This window comes from Sapajus apella, unplaced genomic scaffold (genome assembly GCF_009761245.1).
Source record: "Sapajus apella isolate SASKATOON/1434 unplaced genomic scaffold, GSC_monkey_1.0 scaffold46, whole genome shotgun sequence".
NCBI classification, from domain to species: domain Eukaryota; kingdom Metazoa; phylum Chordata; class Mammalia; order Primates; family Cebidae; genus Sapajus; species Sapajus apella.
Genome location: NW_022436986.1, coordinates 846,194 through 868,698, shown reverse-complemented (window position 1 = coordinate 868,698; position 22,505 = coordinate 846,194). Strand labels below are relative to the sequence as shown.

Sequence of the window (22,505 nt, the reverse complement as noted above, 5' to 3'; positions counted from 1 at the left end):
GGGCGCCTCGAGGGCGGGTGGATGTGAGCGTCCAGCTTCGTCTAAGACGGCGGTTCTCAACCCTAGCTCCCCAGTACAACCTAGTGAGGAAACTAACAAAACAACAACAAAAGGAGGCCTGACCTCACTCTGGACGGACTGACTCAGAATCACTGGGGTGGTGTGGGTGGGGTGAGGTGGGGTTGGCCCCTCCATGCATAGCCAGGGTTCCGAAGCCCTGGTGAAACCTAGAACCCATACGCCCCCTGCTCTTCAGGGCCGGGTGTGTGGGGGAGTCCTGCTGCTTCCAGACAGTGGGGTGGGGCAGGCAGTCCTGCAAATATTAGTTATGGGAAACCCACTGTATTAGTCCGTTCTCACACTGCTATGAAGAAATACTATGAGGGAATGAGGTTTAATTGACTCACAGTTCTGCACTGTTGGGGAGGCCTCAGGAAGCTTACAATCATGGCAGAAGGCAAAGGAGAAGTAGCCATCTTTTTCATGGTGTGGCAGGACAGAATGAGTGCAAGCAGGGAAATGCCAGACGCTTATAAAATCATCAGGTCTTGTGAGACACACTCACTGTCAGGAGAAGGGCATGGGGAAAACCAGCCCCGTGATCCAATTACCTCCACCTGGTCCCGCCCTAGACACATGGGGATTACGGGGATTACAATTCAAGATGAGATTTTGGGCGGGGACACAGCCAAACTGTTACAGGTAGTGAGGCATGAGCGGGCAGGAGAGGGTTCTCCCCTCCTACCTACTAAGGATGTCGGTGATGGTTCTTAGGCAGGAGAACAGGGTCTGGAGGCAGGGAACCTAAAGCTGTTTCATGCCAACTTCCTGGAACTAAATTGAAAGGAAAACCCTAACTTTCCATACCTAAGTAATAAAAGGACTAGAAGATATTCCCTTTGCAAACCCCCTGCCTTTTCTGCACAACAGATGGAAAATTGGCTGGCTGTAACCAAATAGACTCATTGTGGCCAAGTCTAACTTTGCATAGCAGTATAACTTTGTGACTTTACCCTAGCCTCTGATTTGCAAAAAGGCAATGTTCACATGTGCATAAAGCAACCAATCAGATGTTGGCACAGGGGTGTGACCTTTGTAACTTCAGCCTCTGCTTGGCTGCTTTTTGCAACCAATCAGACTGATTGCGGGCTACCACTTCATTTACATGAGGTGAGCATGAAGTGGCCAATGGGAAGCTTCTAGGGGATATTGGGACCCAAGAAAATGCTGTTTCCCGGCCCCTGACTGGCTGCCACTCTGTGGAGTGTGCGTTTGTTTTCAATAAATCCTTGCTTTCCTTCTTTTGTTGCTTCATTCTTTTTTTTCTTTGCTGGGCGTTTTGTCCATCTTTATTCAAACCGCCAAGAACCTGGTCAACTTGCAGTCACGACCCCGCTACTGGTGGCAGTTCCATAATTATCTCATTGCCTCTTTAAAAACGATAATTTGGCGGTGCTAGGGAGAGGCCATTTCCTGATGGTCCACACCTGTTAACATCAAAATGCTAATTGTATGCAGGCCCCAGGGAGAAGCAACTTTCTGGGCCTGTGTGTTAAGAGACCAAAAATGGTGAAGTACAATCTTCTGGGGGCATCCTCCACTAGAAAAGGGTAATGAAAGCACTGCACATTTGGGAAGCCCATTCTAAGGGAAGAATAATGGGAATGAGGCAAGCCTATAAAAGTCCTAGGACGCTGGGCGTGGTGGCTCAGGCCTGTAATCCCAGCACTTTGGGAGGCTGAGGGGAGCGGATCACCTGAGGTCAGGAGTTGGAGACCAAGCTGGCCAACACAGTGAAACCCTAACTCTACTAAAAATACAGAAATTAGCTGGGCATGGTGGCAGGCATCTATAATCCCAGCTACTTGGGAGGCTGAGGCAGGAGAATTGCTTGAACTCAGGAGGTAGAAGTTGCAGTGAGCTGAGATGGTGCCATTGCACTCCAGCCTGGGCGACAGAGCGAGACTCCGTCTCAAAAAAAAAAAAAAATAGTCTTAGGATGATGGTTAGCCACTTGACCTTCTCTCTTTAACCTTCATGTGCCCATTCAGGTCTCTTCCAAGCACACATTCCTTTCTTTCCTGTTCTAAGGCTTTTTTTTTTTTTTTTGAGGCAGAGTCTCGCTCTGTAGCCCAGGCTGGAGTGCAGTGGCGTGATCTTGGCTCACTGAACCTCCGCCCCTCCCAGCTTCAAGCAATTCTCCACCTCCACCTCTGCCTCCTAAGCAGCTGGGATTACAGGTGCCCACCACCATGCCCGGCTAATTTTTGTATTTTTAGTAGAGATGGGGTTTCACCATCTTGGCCAGGCTGGTCTTGAATTCCTGACCTCAAGTGATCTGCCTACCTGCCTCAGCTTCCCAAAGTTCTGGAATTACAGGTGTGAGCCACCATGCCTGGCCTCTAAGGCCTTTTAAATAAACTTCCATTCCTGCTCTGGAACTTGCCTTGGTCTCTTTTTCTGCTTTATGCCCCACAGTTGAATTCTTTCTTTCTGAGGAAGCAAGGACTAAAGTTGTTACAGACCCATAAGGATAGGCTGCCGGTAACTTGGGGTAACTCAGATCTCACTAATAAAACCATATCACCCACTAAGCAGACTCTGTTCTAGGTTCCAAACTCACTGAAAGAGAGATGGGGCTCACAGTCAAGGAAACAGATAGATGTCATGATATGTAACACATCCTTAGGCTTCACAGAAGTGGTGTGAGCTGAGTTTTGAATAATGAGCGGGAGGTAAAGGAAGAATTGGCATGTGCAAAAGAACTGAGGGGCAAAATGACTGATGTGTGTCATTTGAGAGGTGTGGTAGGCAATGGAGAGAGCCAAGGAGAGCCGGTCAGGATTTAGTGATGAAGTGCCTATGACTACTAAGGAGTTGGGAGAAAGGGCCTTATTGTGGAGGCAGGAATGACAGGATCAAATATGAATGTTGGAAATAAAGTTGTGAGGGCTTAAGTAAGGGTGTAGGTGGAGAGGGCTAGCATTGCCAGTGGGGAACCAATGAGATCAGACTGTTTGCACAGTGTGATCCCCCAGTTAAATGGTCTAGATTGGGCACTTAACCCAAGCCAGGCCAATTAGAATTACTTATCCGAGAATTTGGAATCGGGGGACAAAGAGCTACATCTCTGCTCAGACTTAAATTGGACTTAACAGGGTAATTTAGGAGCTATGCGGTAGCCATCTTCTACTTGCCCATTTGGCCTGAGCAGCATTTTTGGATACAATGAGTTCTAAATTTCTCTTCAAAGAATCACTATGTCATTATGTTCAGTTATTTGTCCTCCATTTTAAAGTTTAACTTCCTTGTAGTTCCAGTAAACAATTTCTCCACTGATTCTAATCAGTAGTTCACATGTGTTCCCCCGGCCCCTGGCTCCATCCTGACTCATCCCGGTCACCTGCTTCAGTCACCTGCTCCAGTCATCTGCTCCAGTCACCTGCTTTGACCTAGGTCACCCCTGGCTACCTGCTCTGACCATCCTGTAACCATCCTTCCTGCCAAACCACCCACCCCGCCACTCCAGCTCAGACCCCTGCCCTCTTTAAAACAGCCAATTGGGATTAGTCTAGCTTGTGCGGTCTAACCCTAGCCAATAGGGGAATGACACAGCAGTAGGGGCGACCCCTGTCAGGAAAAAGTACCCTTTTCCTCCCTTGTCCAAATGTGTGGTCACCATTGCTCCATCCATGAGCCACACCCTTCTATAGAAGTAAACTGCCTTTCTGAGAGGATTTATCTTCAAGTGCTATTTCTTTTGCAGCATCAAAATTTTACTTATAACAGCATTGAAAAACAGTTTGCTGAGAAGGAAGATCAGTCCGCTGCACACAGAGGAGTAAGTCTAGACACAAAGAGACTACTCCCTAGGTTCTTGGGACCTTCCAGCAGCTGGTTTCACTTCTTTCGGAGGCCTACCCAGCTGGATTCCTTCCCCAGGATCGTGATACATCCTTCTAACCATAGGAATCTCATTTTTGGCTTCAGTGAGTGTGGGTTACTTCCTGTTGTTTATGCTAAAGAATAACTTTCGAAAAGGTAAAATAATGAGCCTTATGCAAGTATTTTTATTTTTTGAGACAGGGTCTCTGTTACCCAGGCCGGAGTGCAGTGGTGCAATCATGGCTCACTGCAGCCTCAATTTCCTGGACTCCAGCGATCCTCCCATCTCAGCCTCCAGAGTAGCTGAGACTAAGGTATGCACCACCACACCTGGGTAATTTTTGTATTTTTAGTAAAGACAGGGTTTCACCATGTTACCCAGCTGGTCTTGAACTCCTGAGCTCAAGCAATTCACCCTCCTCTGCCTCCTAAAGTGCTGGGATTACAGGCATCAGGCACTGCGCCTGGCAGAGCCTCATATAAATATACAATGAACATATTTCAAAGGTTTTATTAAACTTACTAATTAATGAGGGAACCAGTAAGATATTAAAACCTGTTCAAATGAAGATTTGACTTAGAAATAAATGTCTGGGCCGGGCGCAGTGGCTCACGCCTGTAATCCCAGCACTTTGGGAGGCCGAGGCGGGTGGATCACGAGGTCAAGAGATCGAGACCATCCTGGTCAACATGGTGAAACCCCGTCTCTACTAAAAATACAAAACATTAGCTGGGCATGGTGGCGCGTGCCTGTAATCCCAGCTACTCAGGAGGCTGAGGCAGGAGAATTGCCTGAACCCAGGAGGCGGAGGTTGCGATGAGCCGAGATTGCGCCATTGCACTCCAGCCTGGGTAACAACAGCGAAACTCCGTCTCAAAAAAAAAAGAAAGAAATGTCTGTTCTCTAATGGACAAAATTCATTTGCATCACCCAGAACAGGAATCATTTGCATTGTTACAGGCAGGAAATCTTTTGCATTATTTGTGTCAGTATTCTAAAGTCAAATTCTAACTCCAACAAGTTAGAAAATAGCTTACTTATAAAATAGGAACATAGTCAAAGGAAATCAAAAGCTCTCACCACTAATATAAACAAACAATTCCCAAGGATCCTTAACAGCACTCAACATTCCATTAAAAGGACACCCATTTAAAAGTCTTTCTTAAGTTTTCCAGACACTTGCAAATCAAAGAATATACAAAAACACAGAGACATAAGAAAGCATGATGCTGCCCGGGTGTAGTGGCTCATACCTGTAACCCCAGCACTTTGGGTGGCCAAGGGGAGTGGATCACCTGAGGTCAGGAGTTCAAGACTAGCCTGGCCAACATGGTGAACCTCATCTCTACCAAAAATAAAAAAATTAGTTGGGCATGCTGGCGGGTGCCTGTAATCCCATCTACTCAGGAGGCTGAGGCAGAAGAATTGGTTGAGCCTGGGAGGTAGAGGTTGCAGTGAGCTGAGATTGCACCATTGCACTTCAGCCTGGGCAACAAGATCTAAAGTCCATCTCAAACAAAGAGGCCAGTCTCGGGGGCTCACACTTGTAATCCCAAGACTTTGGGAGGCCAAGGTAGGTGGATCACCTGAGGTCAGGAGTTTGAGACCAGCCTGACCAACATGGTGAAACCCCATCTCTACTAAAAATAAAAAATTAGGCAGGCATGGTGGCACATGCCTGTAATTCCAACTACTTGGGAGGCTGAGGCAGAATTGCTTGAATCCGGGAGGTGGAGGCTGCAGTGAGCTGAGATCGTGCCATTGCACTCCAGCCTGGGCAACAAGAATGAAACGCTGTCTCAAAAATAAAAATAATAATAATGAAACAATAAAAACAAAGAAAGCATGATGCCTTAGGGAAACTCAAGTAGTATGGGTGTTAGTTAAGTATGGGCAAAGTGTAGGAGGAAGCAGCAGTGAGATTAAGAAGGGCCTTATATGCATGTTTGGGAATTTGGATTTTATTTTATTTCATTGAGACGGAGTCTCGCTCTGTTGCCCCGGATGGAGTGCAGTGGTGCCATCTCGGTTCACTGCCACCTCTGCCTCTCGGGCTCAAGTGATTCTTCTGCCTCAGCCTCTGGAGAAACTGGGATTACAGATGCATGCTACCACGCCCAGTGAATTTTGTATTTTTAGCAGAGACAGAGTTTCACCATGTTGGCCAGGTTGGTCTTGGACTCCTGACCTCAAATGAACCCGCCTGTCTCGGGCTCCCAAAGTGCTGGGATTACGGCATGAGCCACCATGCCTGGCTGAGTTTGGATTTTATTCTGAAGGCTGTTGACACTATTATTTCAAGCAGGAGAGTGATTTGAACAGATCTGAGCTTTAGAAATCTCACTTTAGTAGGAGTGTGGATATTGAATTAGAGGAAGGCAAGGAGATCAGTTAGGAGATTGGTAATTATGATGAGAACTGAGAGAGTCTGAATTAGGGCAGTGGCTGAAGGCTTAGATAAGAGGAAATAGATTCAAGGGTGATTTAGGGTATAGAAATCTGTAGAACTGAGTGATTAACTGAATGTGTCATGGGGGTGGGCGGGGTAAAGTAGAGCAAATAGTCTTGAATGACTCCCAGGATCCTTCAAATGATGTGTATTTTCCAAAACATTTTGCATGAATCTTAGAAGATTTGGTAGAAGATTTGGAGCTAGAATCACAGGGATATGTTGGGGCTAGGGCAGTGTTCCTTGTTTTTCTCTATTTCTGGCAGGGGCAAATAAGCTTAGATTACTTCCCCCATGAGTTCTTAAAGAAAAGGGTGCAAGATAAGTGGGACGGCACTGTGACCTCTCCCTGTTTCTGACATGCTGTTGAAAGGGACAAGTGTGAACCTAACTTGTGTACATTGGAACTGCCTCTGTGTTTTTGCTATTGGCAACAGAGAATAAAATATTCTTGGCTGGGCGCAGGTGGCTCACACCTGTAATCTCACCACTTTTGGAGGCCAAAGTGGGTGGATTACTTGAGTTCAGGAGTTCAAGATCAGCCTGGCCAACATGGTGAAATCCCGTCTCTACTAAAAATACAAAAGTTAGCCCAGGTGCGGCGGTACACACCTGTAATCCCAGCTACTTGGGAGGCTGAGGCAAAAGAATGGCTTGAACCCGGGAGGTGGAGTTTGCAGTGAGCTGAGATCATGCCACTGCACTCCAGCCTGGACAACAGAGCAAGACTCCGTCTCAAAAAATAATAATAAAAAATACCCTCAATCTAGTTTAGGTAAAAAGATGTCCTCGCAGAACCTAACTTCAGAAAGTCCCTCATGAGGCTTTCTATGGGGATGGACTAGTGTCTTGTCTCTTTCTCTTTGGTCATCTTCTTCATTCTTCTCTTTATAGACTAGAAAACTTGGCTCACTTATCCTCTTATAGCAAATCATGGCCACTTCAAAGTGGAGGTCCCACTTCCTAAAACTACGCAAACTTTTAACTCCTGACTTCATCACTGACTTAGTTTTTCACAGCTCTAATCCTGAGTCCCAGAGAAAGAAGCTCTATCTGGTTATATACCCACTCTAGGACAGTTGTGGCTGGGGGTAGTGAAGTTAAGTGGTACAAATATGACCATCACCGGGCAGTGCACTCTGGGAGGCAGAGGCAGGCAGATCATTTGGGGCCAGGAGTTTGAGACCAGCCTGGCCAACATAGTGAAATCCCATCTCTACTAAAAAGACAAAAAATTAGCCGGGTGTGGTGGCATGTGCCTGTGGTCCCAGCTATTAGGGAGGCTGAGGCAGAAGAATCGCTTGAACCTGGGAGGCACATGTTGCAATGAGCCAAGATGGCACCACTGTACTCCAGTCTTGTCTCACTGCAACCTCCGCCTCCTGTGTTCAAGACATTCTCCGGTCTCAGCCTCCAGAGCAGCTGGGATTATAGGCATTTGCTACCACACTCGGCTACTTTTTGTATTTTTAGTAGAGAGGGCATTTCACCATGTTGGGCAGGCTGGTCTTGAGCTCCTGACCTCAATCTGCCCGCCTCGGCCTCCCAAAGTGCTGGTGTTATAGGCATGAGCCACTGTGTCCAGGTCACGTTTGCACTCTTATTCTCCATATAGTAGTGTGAGCAATCTTTTGAAATGGGCTTTAAAACTCTCCACTGCTCCCTGTGGTTTTTATCTAACTACTCTGTCCTTTGCTTACAATGTTTCGTCCACATTAGGCTTCTTTTTCTTACTTACAAAGCTTGCTCTTACCTCAGGAACTTTACACTAGCATTTTACTTTGAAATGCCTTTCCACCAGTTGTTTGCAGGACTAGATCCATCTAGTCTTTTAGATCTCATTTCACATGTCACTTCCTCAGAAAGGCCTTCTCTGACTACCACATACCAAGTATAGGCATGCTTCGTTTTATCGTGCTTTGCTCTGTTGCATTTCACAGATACTGCATTTTTTTTTTTTTACAAATTGAAGGTGTGTGGGAACCCTGAATTGAGCAAGTCTATCAGTGTCATTTTTCCAAAAGCATATGCTCACTTTGTGTCTCTGTATCACATTTTGGTGATCCTTGCAATATTTCAAACTTTTTCATTAGTATTACATCTGTTACGGTGATCAGTGATCTTTGATGTTACTATGTTATTTCTTTAGGGCACCATGAACTGTGCCCATAGAAGATAGCAAATTTAATAAATGTATGTTCTGACTGTTCCACCAACCAGTCATTCCCCTGTCTCTCCCTCTCCTCAGGCCTCCCTATTCTTTGAGAGACAAAAATATTGAAATCAGGCCAATTAATAACCTAAATGGCCTCTAAATCTTCAAGTGAAAGGAAGAGTCACATGTCTCTCAACTGAAATAAAGAGCTAGAAATGATTAAGATTATTGAGGAAGGTATGTCAAAAGCTAAGATAGGCTGAAAGCTAGGCCTCTTACACCAGTTAGCCAGGTTGTGAATGCAAAGGAAAAGTTCTTGAAGGAAATTTAAAGTGCTATTCCAATGAACACACAAATAAAAAAGCAAAACAGCCTTATTGCCAATACAGAGCAAGTTTGAGTGGTCTGTACAGAAGCTCAGACCAGCCACAACATTCCCTTAAGCCAAAGTCTAATCCAGAGCAAGGCCCTAACTCTCTTCAATTCTATGAAGGCTGAGAGAGGTGAGGAAGTTACAGAAGAAAAGCTGGATGCTAACAGAGGTTGGTTCATGAGGTTTACAGAAAGAAGTTGTCTCTCATAAAAGTACAATGTGAAGGAACAAGTACTGATGCAAAATGTACTTAGTGAATGGTCCTTTTTAGTAGCAACCAGTACTTGTCACTTTTAAGTTTCACTTTAGTAGTTAAGGTGATTTAATGAAATAATTTTTAAAAACTTCAACCTTTATAATTAATGCTTTTCCTTATCTTTCAGCTTGGCTCTGTTGCCTGTGGCTAGGTTCAGTGAACTTTGTAGATATCTGTATTTCTACTTACCTCTCCTCCTCCTTCAGCTTCCTAATTCTTTTTTTCTCCAGGGCTTGAGCAGGACAGGAGAGAGATGAGATGAAGAAAGTCTTTACTTGACTAATACTGTTGTGAACTAATTTTAAGGCTTGGCAGGTAAGTCAGGCATAGTGGCTCATGCCTATAACCCCAGTACTCTGGGAGGCTGCGGCAGGTAGAACACTTGAGGCTAGGAGTTTGAGGCCAGCCTGGCTAACATGGTGAAAACCTGTCTCTACTAAATGCCTGTAATCCCAGCTACTTGGGAGGTGGAGGCAGAATTGTTGGAACCCAGGAGGCAGAGGTTGCAGTGAGCCAAGATGGCGCCACTGCACTCCAGCCTGGGTGACAGAGTAAGATTCCATCTCAAAAAAAAAAAAAAAAAAAAAAAAAGACCTGGCAGATATCTAAAGCTGACTCTATTTCAACAGGTCCTTTTGTAGGTTCTTCAGAAATTCTCTTCCCACTGGTGGAGATATCTCTCCTATAGCTAGTTACTTCAATGTGGGTGAATTCAGCTACCGTAGTTGGTCACTTACAACTCCATTAAAAATCTCTAGGCATTACAAAACTGAACTTTATTGAGATATAGCTTACATAAAGTAAAATGTATAAATTTTAAGTGTACAGGTCAATCAATTTTGACAAATGTAACCACCTCCAGAATTGAGATAAAGAAAATTTACCTCATGCCCCTTCCTTCTATCTTATTATAAATCCACTAGCATTTGACAGCATATCCTCTACTTCTTCCTGCTGAAGTTTCCTCAAACTTTCAGATAATTACGACATGGCCTATATCTGGTCTGTGGGTAGCACTCATGCATCCCTTGCCTGTAAATGGGAACACAGGCCAATTTCACCATAGCCACTTTTTGCTCTGCCGCAGAACAGACTGCTGTTTTAGATTTTCCAGGTATGAGGTAGGTATCAGTCCTTTGTGTCTCCCAGACACGTTAATCATATTACTCTCACCAAATAATTTCCTTAAAGTCTTCTCAACTTAAACTGAACTGAGGGGAAGTCCTTAAAGCCCACTAACAATTCTCTCCAAAGACCTCTCTCTACTGTCTGCATTTCTGCTCCTTTTCTTAAGGTGGGTCAGCAACTAAGAGTTGTAAACTTGTTTTTTATAATCCACACCCCCCTTTCTTTGGCAAGTCTTGCATGGCCATCTCACACCACATTTTGGAATGTCGCATTTACTTTCTTGGATCCTTAGCAGAGACTGAGATTCAAATCTCCTGGAATGCATATAAACCACCAGGAGAGGGTAGTGATTGTTCAGGGGCTTTGGGAGATATTACTGGTCCAAACTGTATTTTTACAGATGCCTTAGAGGGGAGACCATAAGTAACTATGTTTCATAAAAAGAGGCCCCTGAAGTATAGCTGGAACTTAGATACAGAAGGATGAGATTCATTTAGAAAGGAAAGGGTAAGAAGCAAGTTTAGGAAAAATAAAAGGTAGTAGATTTTGTTCATCCACTTGTTCATTGAAAAATATTAATAATCACAGCCAGGCACGGTGGCTTACACCTGTAATCCCAGCACTTTGGGAGGCTGAGGCAGGCAGATTACCTGAAGTCAGGAGTTCAAAACATGGTGAAACCCTGTCTCTACTAAAAATACAAAAATCAGCCAGGCATGGTGGCATGCGCCTGTAATCCCAGCTACTCAGAAGGCTGAGGCACAAGAATTGCTTGAACTCAGGAGGCAGAGGTTGCAGTGAGCCGAGATCCTACCACTGTACTCCAGCCTGGGCAACAGAGTGAGACTCCATCTCAAACAACAACAACAACAAGAAAAACATTAACAATCTAAGTGCTGGGATTTTTCTGGTTGATGGGAATAAAAAAGTGACATAAAATTCTTGCCTTCAAGATTATTCATAGCCTAGCACTTAGATGGGTCTCATGCAACAAAGAGGCAACCAACTCAGAAGAGGAGGATGTGGTCTCAGGGAAGGCTCCTAGATGAAATACTGCAAGCTGAGAATTAAGAGCAGACATACATTATCTAGACAAAAGAAAGAGGGAGAGAAACAAACAGGACAGGAATAATGAATCACAATGAGGAATTAGGAAAAGCTCTTGGAAGAGACAATGCTTAATCTGAGCTGTTTTAAAAAAGTTGAAATGAACTTCACATAACATAAAATCAACCATTTAAAAATGTACAATTCAGTGGCAATTACTACTTTGACAGTATTGTTCAACCATCACTGTCTAGTTCCAACAACTCTGAGTTTTGAAGGTGATGAGGGGTTCACTAGATGAATATGGTTGTGGGGGAAAGCACTTTAATATATGAGACCAGTGTGTTTGATGACATGAAGACTAGAAACATCATGACTGGAGTGCATGCAGATGGGGAGCGGTGGAAGACAAGGCTAGCGAGGGCCCAATAGTAAAAAGTCCAAATTTTAACAGGATCCAGAAAGCATGAGATTTCCTTAAAGGATGCTAAACTGAGGCTTGACATGATCAAATTTGTTTTCCAGAAAGATTACTCTTAAAATAATATTATTGATGCTTTAGAAAGGGGAGAACCAAGGAGGTGGAGGCAGGAAAATCGCTTGAACCTGGGAGATGGAGGTTGCAGTAAGCCTAGATCACCGCCACTGCACTCCAGCCTGGGCAACGAGAGTGAAACTCCATCTCAAAAACAGAGAAACAAACAAAAACAAAGGGGAGAACCAGGGAGCTGAGTTGGGAGATTTTATGCCATAATCCAGATACAAGGTGATGAAATCTGAGCAAGGGCAATGGTAGTAATAATGGAGGGAGCTGGAAACAAGAATTAATAAGGATGCAGAATTTATATAACTTGACCACTGGACATTGAGCTAAAGGAAGAGGTATAGGATGATTCTCATAATTTGGCCTCGGGTGACTCAGATGGTGGTGGTGGCATCCTGGTGTAAAAGTGGGAGGGAAAATGATTAGTACAGGTTGAGTGTTAAGTTTCTGGAGGTGTGACAAAGTGAAAGGTCTGGGAGTTAGTTTAATATGTGGATCTGGGCCTTAGCAGGGAGATCTGGGATAGAGACTATGAATCTTCTTTCTTTTTTTTCTTTTTTGAGACAGAGTTTCAGTCTTGTTGCCCAGGGTGGAGTGCAATGGCAAGATCTCGGCTCACTACAACCTCCACCTCCCGGGTTCAAGTGATTCTCCTGCCTCAGACTCCCGAGTAGCTGGGATTACAGGTGTCCACCACCACACACAGCTTATTTTGTATTTTTAGTAGAGATGGGGTTTCTCCATGTTGGTCAGGCAGTCTTGAACTCCAGACTTCAGGTAATCCACCCACCTTGGCCTCTCAAAGTCCTAGAATTACAGGCATGAGCCACCATGCCCCGCCATGTGAATCTTCTTTCTATTGGTAAATGAAGTCAAGAGTCTGGATGAAGTCATTCAGGAAAAGGGTACAGAGAAAGATGAGCAAAGAACCTAAGAAACGATACTTAAGGTATGCGAAGGGAGAGAGCCATATTGGCAAAAGATGTGGTCATACTGAGGCCAAATTAGAGTTTAGCAAGAGGGGAACGAAAAGTGGAGGGGGGCTGAAAAAGGAGAAAAAAAGGGGGGGAAAGGAGAAGTATTGGTCTAATCTGAAGGAGGAAGTTGGTGGGAGTCTGGACCAAAGATATTGCTCAGATTATATTATTGTCACTGGGGTCCCAACAGACCATACACATCTCTCTGCTTCAAAATAAGCAATTTATTACTCCAATTCTAAACTCCTAAGAAACAATTTTTTAAGTACATACAATTTCTTCTCAAAATAATTTTATGGAATAAGGACATATGCTCACCAATTATGGCTTATGTCTCCTTAAGAAAAGAATCTTAAAAATCTCCTGCAATATCACCTTCTCAGTTCTGAGGCCTGAGCAGGTATCAGCTCTTGAGTCAGAGAAGTCACAGAGAGCACAAAAAGGCAAAACCTTGAGTTGTCTTATCCAGGCAGGAACCACCTCCATTTCTTTTTACTTACTTATGGTCCAGAAACCCTCTTTCAGCTTCTTAAGACCAACTCTGCACAGATGCCTCCTCCTTTTGCTACCCAGGGCCAGCAAACGACTTACCCTGAATCTCCCAGGTAAACCTGAGAAGGATGCCTGGACGGGAATATGTTCGTGTAGGGCCCTGGGAAAGTTTATGCTTGCTCAGAGTATAGGAGTCAGGGCCCGAAGTAAAATTCTTAGGTCCCATCTTCTTTTCCCTTCCCCATCCTGTCCCTCTTCATCCACTACTTCTATATATGCTTGTCTGGATTGTAACTTGCAAGAGATGGTGGAAGGTGGGCCTGACTTTGTTTTTTTTTTTTTTTTTTTTTTTTGTCTTTTTCTTGAAATGCTGCAACTCTGGCAGATCTCTGGGGGCTCTTTCCTTACCTCTCCTCACCTTACCTGGGCATAGCCTTCTGGACAATTAGGAGGCTTAGTTCCTAATGAGAGCGAAGGAGCAGGCTTATGCTTATTTCCCAGGGACTCTAATCCTTCCTTACTAAGTTGCATGAATATGAGGAAGAGCACTGACTGCCTCCTTTGGAATTTCCCTAGGGCCTCTACCTTTTTGAAAAAGGGTGTTTTTCTTGGACATCCTGGACTTCATTGTCTTGCCAGAAGTGATGAGGGCCCCAAAGCCATGTTGATGGGAGAATGCATAGGCAGAACGTCGAGAGCTCGATTGTTTCAGTCTGGTCTTGGCTGGGGTTTGCTGTGGAAGTCTGCATGCTTGAATTCTGTCAAAAACCTAAAGCAAGAGCATGGGGATAGGGTTTTCATCCACAGAGGCAAAGGCAAAAGAAGGTCATGAATTATATCTGAGTAGATTCTCTGTTCCACTCACCTTGTCCACGCTGATAGGCCAGAATAGTGGTTTAAGAAATTGGTACCCAATCATAGGCAACATACAGAGGACCACGCTGAGGATAATGCTCAGCAGCGTTTGCGGCTGGTTCAGAGTGTTCCTGACCACACCTATAAACAGTGAGCAAGGAGGGGAAAGGCTGAAACAGAGCCTGGGGAACAGGAGTGGGACCAGGGGTGGGAGTTACTAGCCAAAACTTAGACACCTCTCTAGTCCAAAGAAGGAAGTTATTAATGTGGAGTTAGTCTAGGCTCCTGAGAAATAATATAAATACAAAAGAATTGCAGGTTGGGTCCTTTGCCCAACCAAAGTCACTGTGAATCCATGTGCCTCTATCTCCCTCTAAAGGCAGGGCAGGATAGGGCAGGATAGGGGAGCAGGATTTCATTATGAGGGAATCCTAGAGCACTGGCCTGGATCCAAAAATGGGAAAGAAAGTTTTAGAGGAGGAAACAAACAAGAAAACAAACTAACAAAAAAACAATGAAAAATTTAAAAAGTAAAAAATAAAATAAAAAAAGGAAAAAGGAAAAAAGAGAAAGCTTTGCAGGAGAAAAATGAATGTCCCGATAAAAGGTCAGGTGGGTGCGGTGGCACGGTGGCTCATGCTTGTAATCCTAGCACTTTGGGAGCCCCAGGCGGGCCCTTGCTTTAGGCCAGGAGTTTGAGACAAGCCTGGCCAACATAGAAAAATCATGCTTCTACCAAAAATACAAGAAAATTAGCAGTGCATGGTGGTGCATGGCTGTAGTCTCAGCTAGTGGGGAGGCTGAGGCATGAGAATTGCTTAAACCCAGGAGGCAGAGGTTGCAGTGAGCCAGGATTGCACCACTGCACTCCAGCCAGGGTGACAGAGACAGAGCAACAGAGTCTCAACAAATGAAAAAAAAAAAGATGAGAGCCAACTACAACTACATATCTACTCTCTATATTTTGTCTTCAGCAGAGTGGAGATGAGAGAGAGGGAAAAATAATATGGGAGACAATAAGGCAATATGCCACAGCATAAAGGATATTGAACTGGAACCAGGAAACCTAGATTTGAGTCCCGTAATTTGAAAACACCCTCCAGTGTCTAAAACGGCTCTAATAATTATTGCACTGCCTACTTCTTAGGATGCTGGTAAAAAGCTAATCACATACAACTTTTGAAAATATCTTGGAAGCCTGAATAAGGTAACTTATTTCCCTAGCTAGATTTTGTGTCCTTTTAGGGCTGAGACCATGTCTTATTTATATCTCTGTCCTAGCACATGGTAATGGCTTCTCGGTAAACATTTACTAAATGAATATACCTGATTCCTCACCCACCACACACCGGGCAGGGCCTTACCTAGGAATTGGAAGACGTCAGGGAACGCCAGGCACAAGCCATCGCTGTACAGGAATAATGACATGCAAAAGTAGAGACCCAGGCTACCCCAGATGAAGATGTGGTTTATTATTGTCCAGTAGGTTGTCCTCAAAGCAATCTGAAAAATACCCTCTTATGTGTAATAGTCTGTAACCTGGGACCTGTCAGCAACCTCCCTCCTCCAATTCTGCAATGAAGGTTGCTCCCTTCCCACACTCCCTCCCTCTATTCCTCCCACTCTTTCAGACAGGCCCCCATCCAATCCCCTTACCCCCACTGCCACTGGCCACACCTGCATTGTGACCACCCAGATCAAGGAGGTCTGCACCACCAGGGAGAAGGACTGGCAGTTGGAGATATCCTTGCCATCATTTCGTTCTGTATTGTAAAAAGTCCCCATGGGGACAAAGAATAACACGAAGGAACTGTAGATCCCGTGCATTAAACACTTCACAAATTCCTTCTTGTTGAAATAGAGGTTGTCCTGGCCTGGCTCATACAGCTCTGGGAAATGGAGGCTCCATGTGTCATTCACATCCTGGAAGCATCAGAGGGTAAGGAAGAAGGCTCAGGGTCTCTCCATAGAAGGTCCCATCTTCAACAGGGTAGAGGCTTCTCCTCTCACTGAGTCTGCTGCCAGGCTGCCTGGAGCTTCCTTATGGATTACTTGAGAAGTGGAACCAGAGAACTGAACAGTGACTACAGGCCCTATCTGAAGTCCTACTGTTTAGGCAAGGATCTGGGTAGTGGAAGGAAGCTGGGAGAAGGTCAGAATGCTTGGAAAGACTTGGAGAGAGTTAGAAATGGGGAGTTATGAAAGGGGGCAACTAGGCTTGTGGGTAGCTGGGAGGGAGGACTAGAGCTTGGGATGGGGGAGGCAGCTGGGATATAAGTCCCCAGGTATAAGTCTTCTTTCAGTTGAATATCTTTTTTTTTTTAGTTACAGTTTTACACTATCACCCAGACTGGAGTACAGTGGCACCATCTTGGCTTACTGCAGCCACCGCTTCTGAGGTTCAAGCAATTCTCGTGTCTCAGATTCCTGAGTAGCTGGAGGTGTCCGCCACCACACCCGGCTAATTTTTATATTTTTAGTGGAGATGGGGTTTTGCCACATTGGCCAGGCTGGTCTCAAACTCATGACTTCAAGTGATCCACCCACCTTGGCCTCCCATAGTGCTGGGATTACAGATGTGAGCCACCATGCCCAGCCATAGTTGAATATTCTTTATGTCAAAAGTCAGTGTGGGAGAAATGGACACCAATGGGGACCACTTAGTCTTTTAGAGGTGTGCATGTTCTGTGATGTTTCTTCCACTCCCATAGCTACTGGTGAACTGAAGGTAAAAAAATTAACAAAGCCTGGGGCTGGTTTCAGAGGTAGATCCCTAGAATTAGGCCACTGAAGCTGGATGGACTATTGAGTAATAAAACCCATCCCTCTTGTTGTTCTGAGGTTAGGAGTTACTTCCTGGAGAATTTCCTTTAGAGCCATTTCCTGTGGAGACCAACAGCCATGATCTCTTGATGTCCTATTTCAGCTACTTTATTCCTTTTTGAAGACTCATTTTCTACACCATGTGCCCAGGACTAAAGGTTGGGGTAGAAGACAGAGGTAGGGAACCAGGACCCTCAATGCCCAGGGAATTTCTGACAGGGACAGATGGTATCCCTTAGTCTGGCTCCTTATGATATAAACTATCACATTCATACTCCCATGCCTGGTGTTCCTGCATTGGCTTATCTCATCCTCATTATCCCTGAAGGAGTCTCTCCTTTTTGAAGTTCCAAACATTACCCAGTCCTACCCCAATAACTCTGTTTTCTTTATTTTTTTCCATTCATATTTTGCTTTTTTATTTCCTAAACATATTTTAATTACTTTTATATATACTGAATTTACTGTACAGCACAATTTCCATGTTTCTCTCTACAAAGATAAAATTGATACAGGAAAACTTGGCTTTCTAAAACTGAGAATTACTCTCTGTTGAGGAGAATTTTTTTTATCTCATGATACTTATCTAGGTGATGAGCTCCTTTCCCCACTCTGGAAATTATTCCCTTTACAATGGATTTCGTAGAGCCCAGCTCTTGCTGTATTCTTCATTCTTAGGGATATTCCTCAAGGGCCCAGGGGCTTCAACTCTGACTAGGGGCTTGCAGCTGGATCTTACCTGATCAAACAGACTCATGCCCAGGACAGGGAGGGAAGTGTAGACCAGATTGTAGCATGTGATAAACCAGGTCTCATAAACTGTCTGGAAGAATACCAAGGAGATTTTGTAGGCTCCTATCTTCTCTACAGTCCCAGCTCCACCTTCCAGGTCCAAGATAGCCACCCTCATCCCTCAATCCCCCACATTAACCTACAGCAGGAGAAACCTGACTGAGAATGTTGACCCCAGTCTCTACTTGATCCTACTTTATCAGGACCCTGGGTCCTAGGATAGAGTAAGGCCACATCACACTTTCAAGGTGGATCTGGACCAATCCCACCATAATGTATACAGCCCCTCACTGCACAGAAAGGACCCAGAGTAATTGCTAGGGAATGCTAGCTGTACCCCTACACTCCTAAGCAGGTAAACCTTTTTTTTTTGAGATGGAGTCTTGCTCTGTCACCCAGGCTGGAGTGCAGTGACATGATCTCAGCTCACTACAACCTCTGCCTCCTGGGTTCAAGCAATTCTCAGCCTCATGAGTAGCTGAGACTACTGGCGCCCACCACCATGCCCAGCTAATTTTTGCATTTTTTTGTAGAGCCGTGGTTTTGCCATGTTGGCCAGGCTGGTGTCAAACTCCTGACCTCAGGTAATCCACCCACCTCGGCCTTCCAAAGTGTTGGAATCACAGGCATGAGCCACTGTGCCCAGCGTTTGGACACTTTACTTGCTTAGTGGCATTCAGTGGCTTCTGTAGCACTGCATACTTCCTAATGTTGACAAGCAAAATAAACCCAATGACCCTTCCCTAGCGGGACACTCGATCCTGGGGCCTAGAGAAGGCTCTTTTCTTTACTAGCCACAAGAGGTCAGCAGCAACACATGCAGACACATACGCCTCCCACAAACCAGACTGGCTTTGCTATGGTTTGGGGAAATACAAAACTGCTACTATTTGCTGACTGGCCTGTTGTTCCTGGAGTCTATGGCAACAAAAGTAGGACTCTCCCAAGATAATTGTTTCTGAGGTTGTTTCTCTTGGGAATCCTTGAGATGCTTCTGAAAAACTTCTCATAGGAAAAGCGACTCCTTTTAGAACATGAAAATCCAGGCGTCGCTTCTCCCTACTAAGGTGGAGGAGATTTCACGTTCTAATGTGGAATTAATTCATCAAAGTAACAATTATGTGTGTGTTGGGGTCAGGAATACAGGCAGTCTTGAGTAGGGAAGGAGAAGCAAAATGAAGCTGCATTTCTGGATATGGCTACGGGTGAACACCGTAATTGGTCCATCTGGCATGACTCAGAGGTTCCTTGAGGCTTAGCCTGTTCCAAAAAGATGACTTTGGATGCTAAGAAAACTCCGAGATCCAGGAATTTGTTCCCATTACATATGTTTGGAAATTCAAAGTCTCAACATCAGTGAAAATAGCATAAGGGAAAGTTTAGGCCAGGTGTGGTGGCTCACACCTGAAATCTCAGCACTCTGGGAGGCTGAGGTGGGCAGATTGCTTGAGCCCAGGAGTTCAAGACCAGTTTGAGCAACATGGTGAAACCTCATTTCTACCAAAAGTACAAAAAATTAGGGTGTCGTGGTGCGCACCTGTAGTCCCAGCTACTTGGGAGGCTGAGGTAGGAGAATCATCTGAGCCCAGGAAGTTGAGGCTGCAGTGGGCCATGATCACACCACTGTACTCCAGCCTGAGCAAGAGAGTAAGATCCTGTCTCAATATAAATAGATACATAGCCGGGCGCAGTGGCTCGCGCCTGTAATCCCAGCACTTTGGGAGGCCGAGGCGGGTGGATCATGAGGTCAAGAGATCGAGACCATCCTGGTCAACATGGTGAAACCCCGTCTCTACTAAAAATACAAAAAACATTAGCTGGGCATGGTGGCGCGTGCCTGTAATCCCAGTTACTCAGGAGGTTGAGGCAGGAGAATTGCCTGAACCCAGGAGGCGGAGGTTGCAGTGAGCCCAGATCGCGCCATTGCACTCCAGCCTGGGTAGCAAGAGTGAAACTCCGTCTCAAAAAAAAAAAAAAAAAACAACAAAAAACAAACAAACAAAACAAACAAATAAATAAATAGATACATAAATAAAAAGAAAGTTTAAAGATGGGGGTTAAGGCCAAATCAGAGCCAGGCCGGAACAGTTATTTTAAAGGTGGGGGTCTAGGTCAAATCAGAGCCAGGCCGGAACAGTTATGGCTTGGAAATCTAAAATTTTTATAGGTTTAGGAGATGGAGTCAGCATGGGGTGAAGGGCTTCATGAATGGATGGCAGCATGTCATACATTTGTCTCTAAAGGCGAGAAAAGATCTGAGTTAGGTGAAGTGAGAGATGACTAGAGAAAACCCAGTTGACCAGAGTGGGGATTGCCACTGATCACCTACCTGTGCAGAGAACCCATTGAAGAAGGCATACCAGAAGTGCACCAGGGTGAAGGTGAAGTTCTTATAAAAGAAGTAGCTGAGAAACTTGCACATGCGATTGTAAGACCAGCGGCCATGGACCAAGAGTAGACGCCGAAGACAGTGGAACTGGGAGAAGGCGAAGTCACTGTTGAGCATGGCCTGCAGCCCCTCATGGCCACTGATGCCAACCCCAATGTGGGCAGCTGCAATAAAACCCCAGAAACTTCTCAGCCAGAGAGCTTGTATGCTGGGCTCCCAGCCTGGGAAGTGTAAAGGGAAAGCTGAGATGATGTTGTACAAACCCCTTTATTTTACATTTGGAAAATGCTTTTAAGCTCAGTGCAAACTGTCACTTAGTGAAGTCTTTTCTCCTTAGTGGATTGCCCCTCCCTCACAAAGTGGAAAACAGCTCCCTTTTCTGCACTTTTTTGTTTTTATAGAGATAACTGTCTCCCTGTGTTGCCCAAGCTGGTCTCAAACTCCTGGACTCAGGTGATCCTCTTGCCTCAACCTCCCAAAGTGCTGGGACTACAGGCATGAGCCACTGTACTGGGCCCCTCTTCTGTACTTTGTTTTGGACACCATTACTCTAGAATGTGTGGCATGGCCAGTACTAGAAGCTGTCCTGAATGCTCTTTGCCCCTAGTCTAGACATCTGGGCTCTTTCCTGCTGTCCAGATGCTGAGGTTAAAATTTCTTATTATCTATGGAACCCACTTAAATCAATTCAAGATACAGGATGGATGCCAATCTAATACAATATTTAATTACCTGAGTTTACCTAAGGAGCTAAAATCCAACTGTATGTGATGTACATACTTTGTTAGTCGAAACAAGTACTTCAAGAGGCCTAAGGTAACTTCTGGATAAAGCAATTATTATATTTGATGGAAGATAAGACTGAAGTTCCTAAAAGTTTGAATAAGTCTGTGGTAGTTTGCCATTTTTCTGGTATATACTAAATTCACTGATCTGGAATATGCTTGCTGCACTGCTTGATGGGATAATTCAAACCTCTAAACTCCTAAATACCCCTAGGGTCTAGAAACTGAGGAAGAGAGCAAGAATACTTCCGAGTATTAAAGCTGAAGCTGGGGCCGGGTGCAGTGGCTCACGCCTGTAATCCCAACACTTTGGGAGGCCAAGGCGGGCGGATCACAAGGTCAAGAGATTGAAACCATCCTGGCCAACATGCTGAAATCCCATCTCTACTAAAAACTACAAAAATTAGCTGGACGTGGTCGCACACGCCTGTAGTCCGTCCCAGCTACTTGGGAGGCTGAGGCAGAAGAATTGCTTGAACCCGGGAGGCGAAGGTTGCAGTGAGCTAAGATTGCACCACTGCACTCCATCCTGACGCCTGGTGACAGGGTGAGACTCTGTCTCAAAAAAAAAAAAAAAAAATGCTGAAGCTGGAATATCTGTTAGAGTTTCTTGTATAGGCAGAGAGGTTGGACTATAGGACCTGTAGATTTGTCCATATCTCACAGACCTACATGTTGCTGGAGGCTGGTAGGTCAACATTCATGTGAAATTGAAACCAGTAAATTTGGCCAGGCGTGGTGGCTCATGCCTGTGATCCCAGCACTTTAAGACTGAGATGGGGGGAACTGTTTTGAGGCCAGAAGTTTAAGACCAGCCTGGGCAAAATAGTGAGACCTCACCTCTACTAATAATTAAAAAATAGCTGGGCATGGTGGTGTGTGCCTATAGTCCCAGCTACTCAGAAAGCAGAGGCAGCGGGATTGCTTGAGCCGAGGAGTTGAAGGCTGCAGTGAGCTATGAACATGCCACTGCACTCCAGCCTGGGTGACAGGCTGTCTCTAAACAAAACACAACAAAGAACAACAACCTACTCTAGTAAATTTTAGCCATTTGCTTCTACTGGTCCAAAGTGATCAGTAAGTCACCTATTCTCCTCCCACCAAGGGAGCAAGGCAAGCTCTTGGGAACATGGAGTTGGAAAAGAAAATATCTCTGAATTGGGCATCACAGCCTACAGCCTTCAGAAAAGAAACAGACTATGACTCCTGCCTAGGGGTCCTTTCTGTGGGCCTTGATGTCATCTCAGAAAGAAGGTATGGTAGTTGAACAGCCTGTTGTTCTGTGAACGTAAGCATGTGTTCTCGTGGGAGCCATGTGTATCTGTGTGTATGCTTATACTCATAGTGTAAGTCCATGAATCTGAATGTGTGTGCATGCCTGTGGATATGGGCTGATGCCTGAATGTGTCAATAAGTGGGAGTGCAGGCACAGAGGAGTATGAATGGAGTTGCAAAACAGTATAAATGTGTAACACATATGAGAGGCAGGAGTGTGAGCCAGCAACAGAGTACCACCCAAATCCATTTTGCTCATGGAGAAAGGAAGGGGCATGC

The 22,505-nt window shown here is 45.0% G+C and overlaps 1 protein-coding gene and 1 long non-coding RNA gene across 2 annotated transcripts in view; one reads left to right on the top strand and one right to left on the bottom strand.

The window, feature by feature from the left end:
* Nucleotides 1–3,777: 3,777 nt before the first annotated feature.
* The window catches only part of LOC116524642 (phospholipid-transporting ATPase FetA-like), a 118,182-nt gene continuing 99,454 nt past the window's right edge, over nt 3,778–22,505 (bottom strand). Inside the window, exons 23-29 of the mRNA XM_032239969.1 lie at nt 20,107–20,330; nt 17,725–17,808; nt 15,840–16,085; nt 15,527–15,665; nt 14,173–14,303; nt 13,893–14,076; nt 3,778–4,007 (exon numbers count right to left, since the gene is read on the bottom strand). Coding sequence (XP_032095860.1) covers nt 3,901–4,007; nt 13,893–14,076; nt 14,173–14,303; nt 15,527–15,665; nt 15,840–16,085; nt 17,725–17,808; nt 20,107–20,330 — 1,115 coding nt within the window. The 3' untranslated portion in view covers nt 3,778–3,900. The remainder of the gene's footprint in view (nt 4,008–13,892; nt 14,077–14,172; nt 14,304–15,526; nt 15,666–15,839; nt 16,086–17,724; nt 17,809–20,106; nt 20,331–22,505) is intronic.
* On the top strand, nt 7,878–22,255 carry LOC116524643. The gene is made up of 3 exons (XR_004257426.1): nt 7,878–8,381; nt 9,289–9,294; nt 22,245–22,255. It is a non-coding gene; the product is annotated as an uncharacterized LOC116524643 (long non-coding RNA).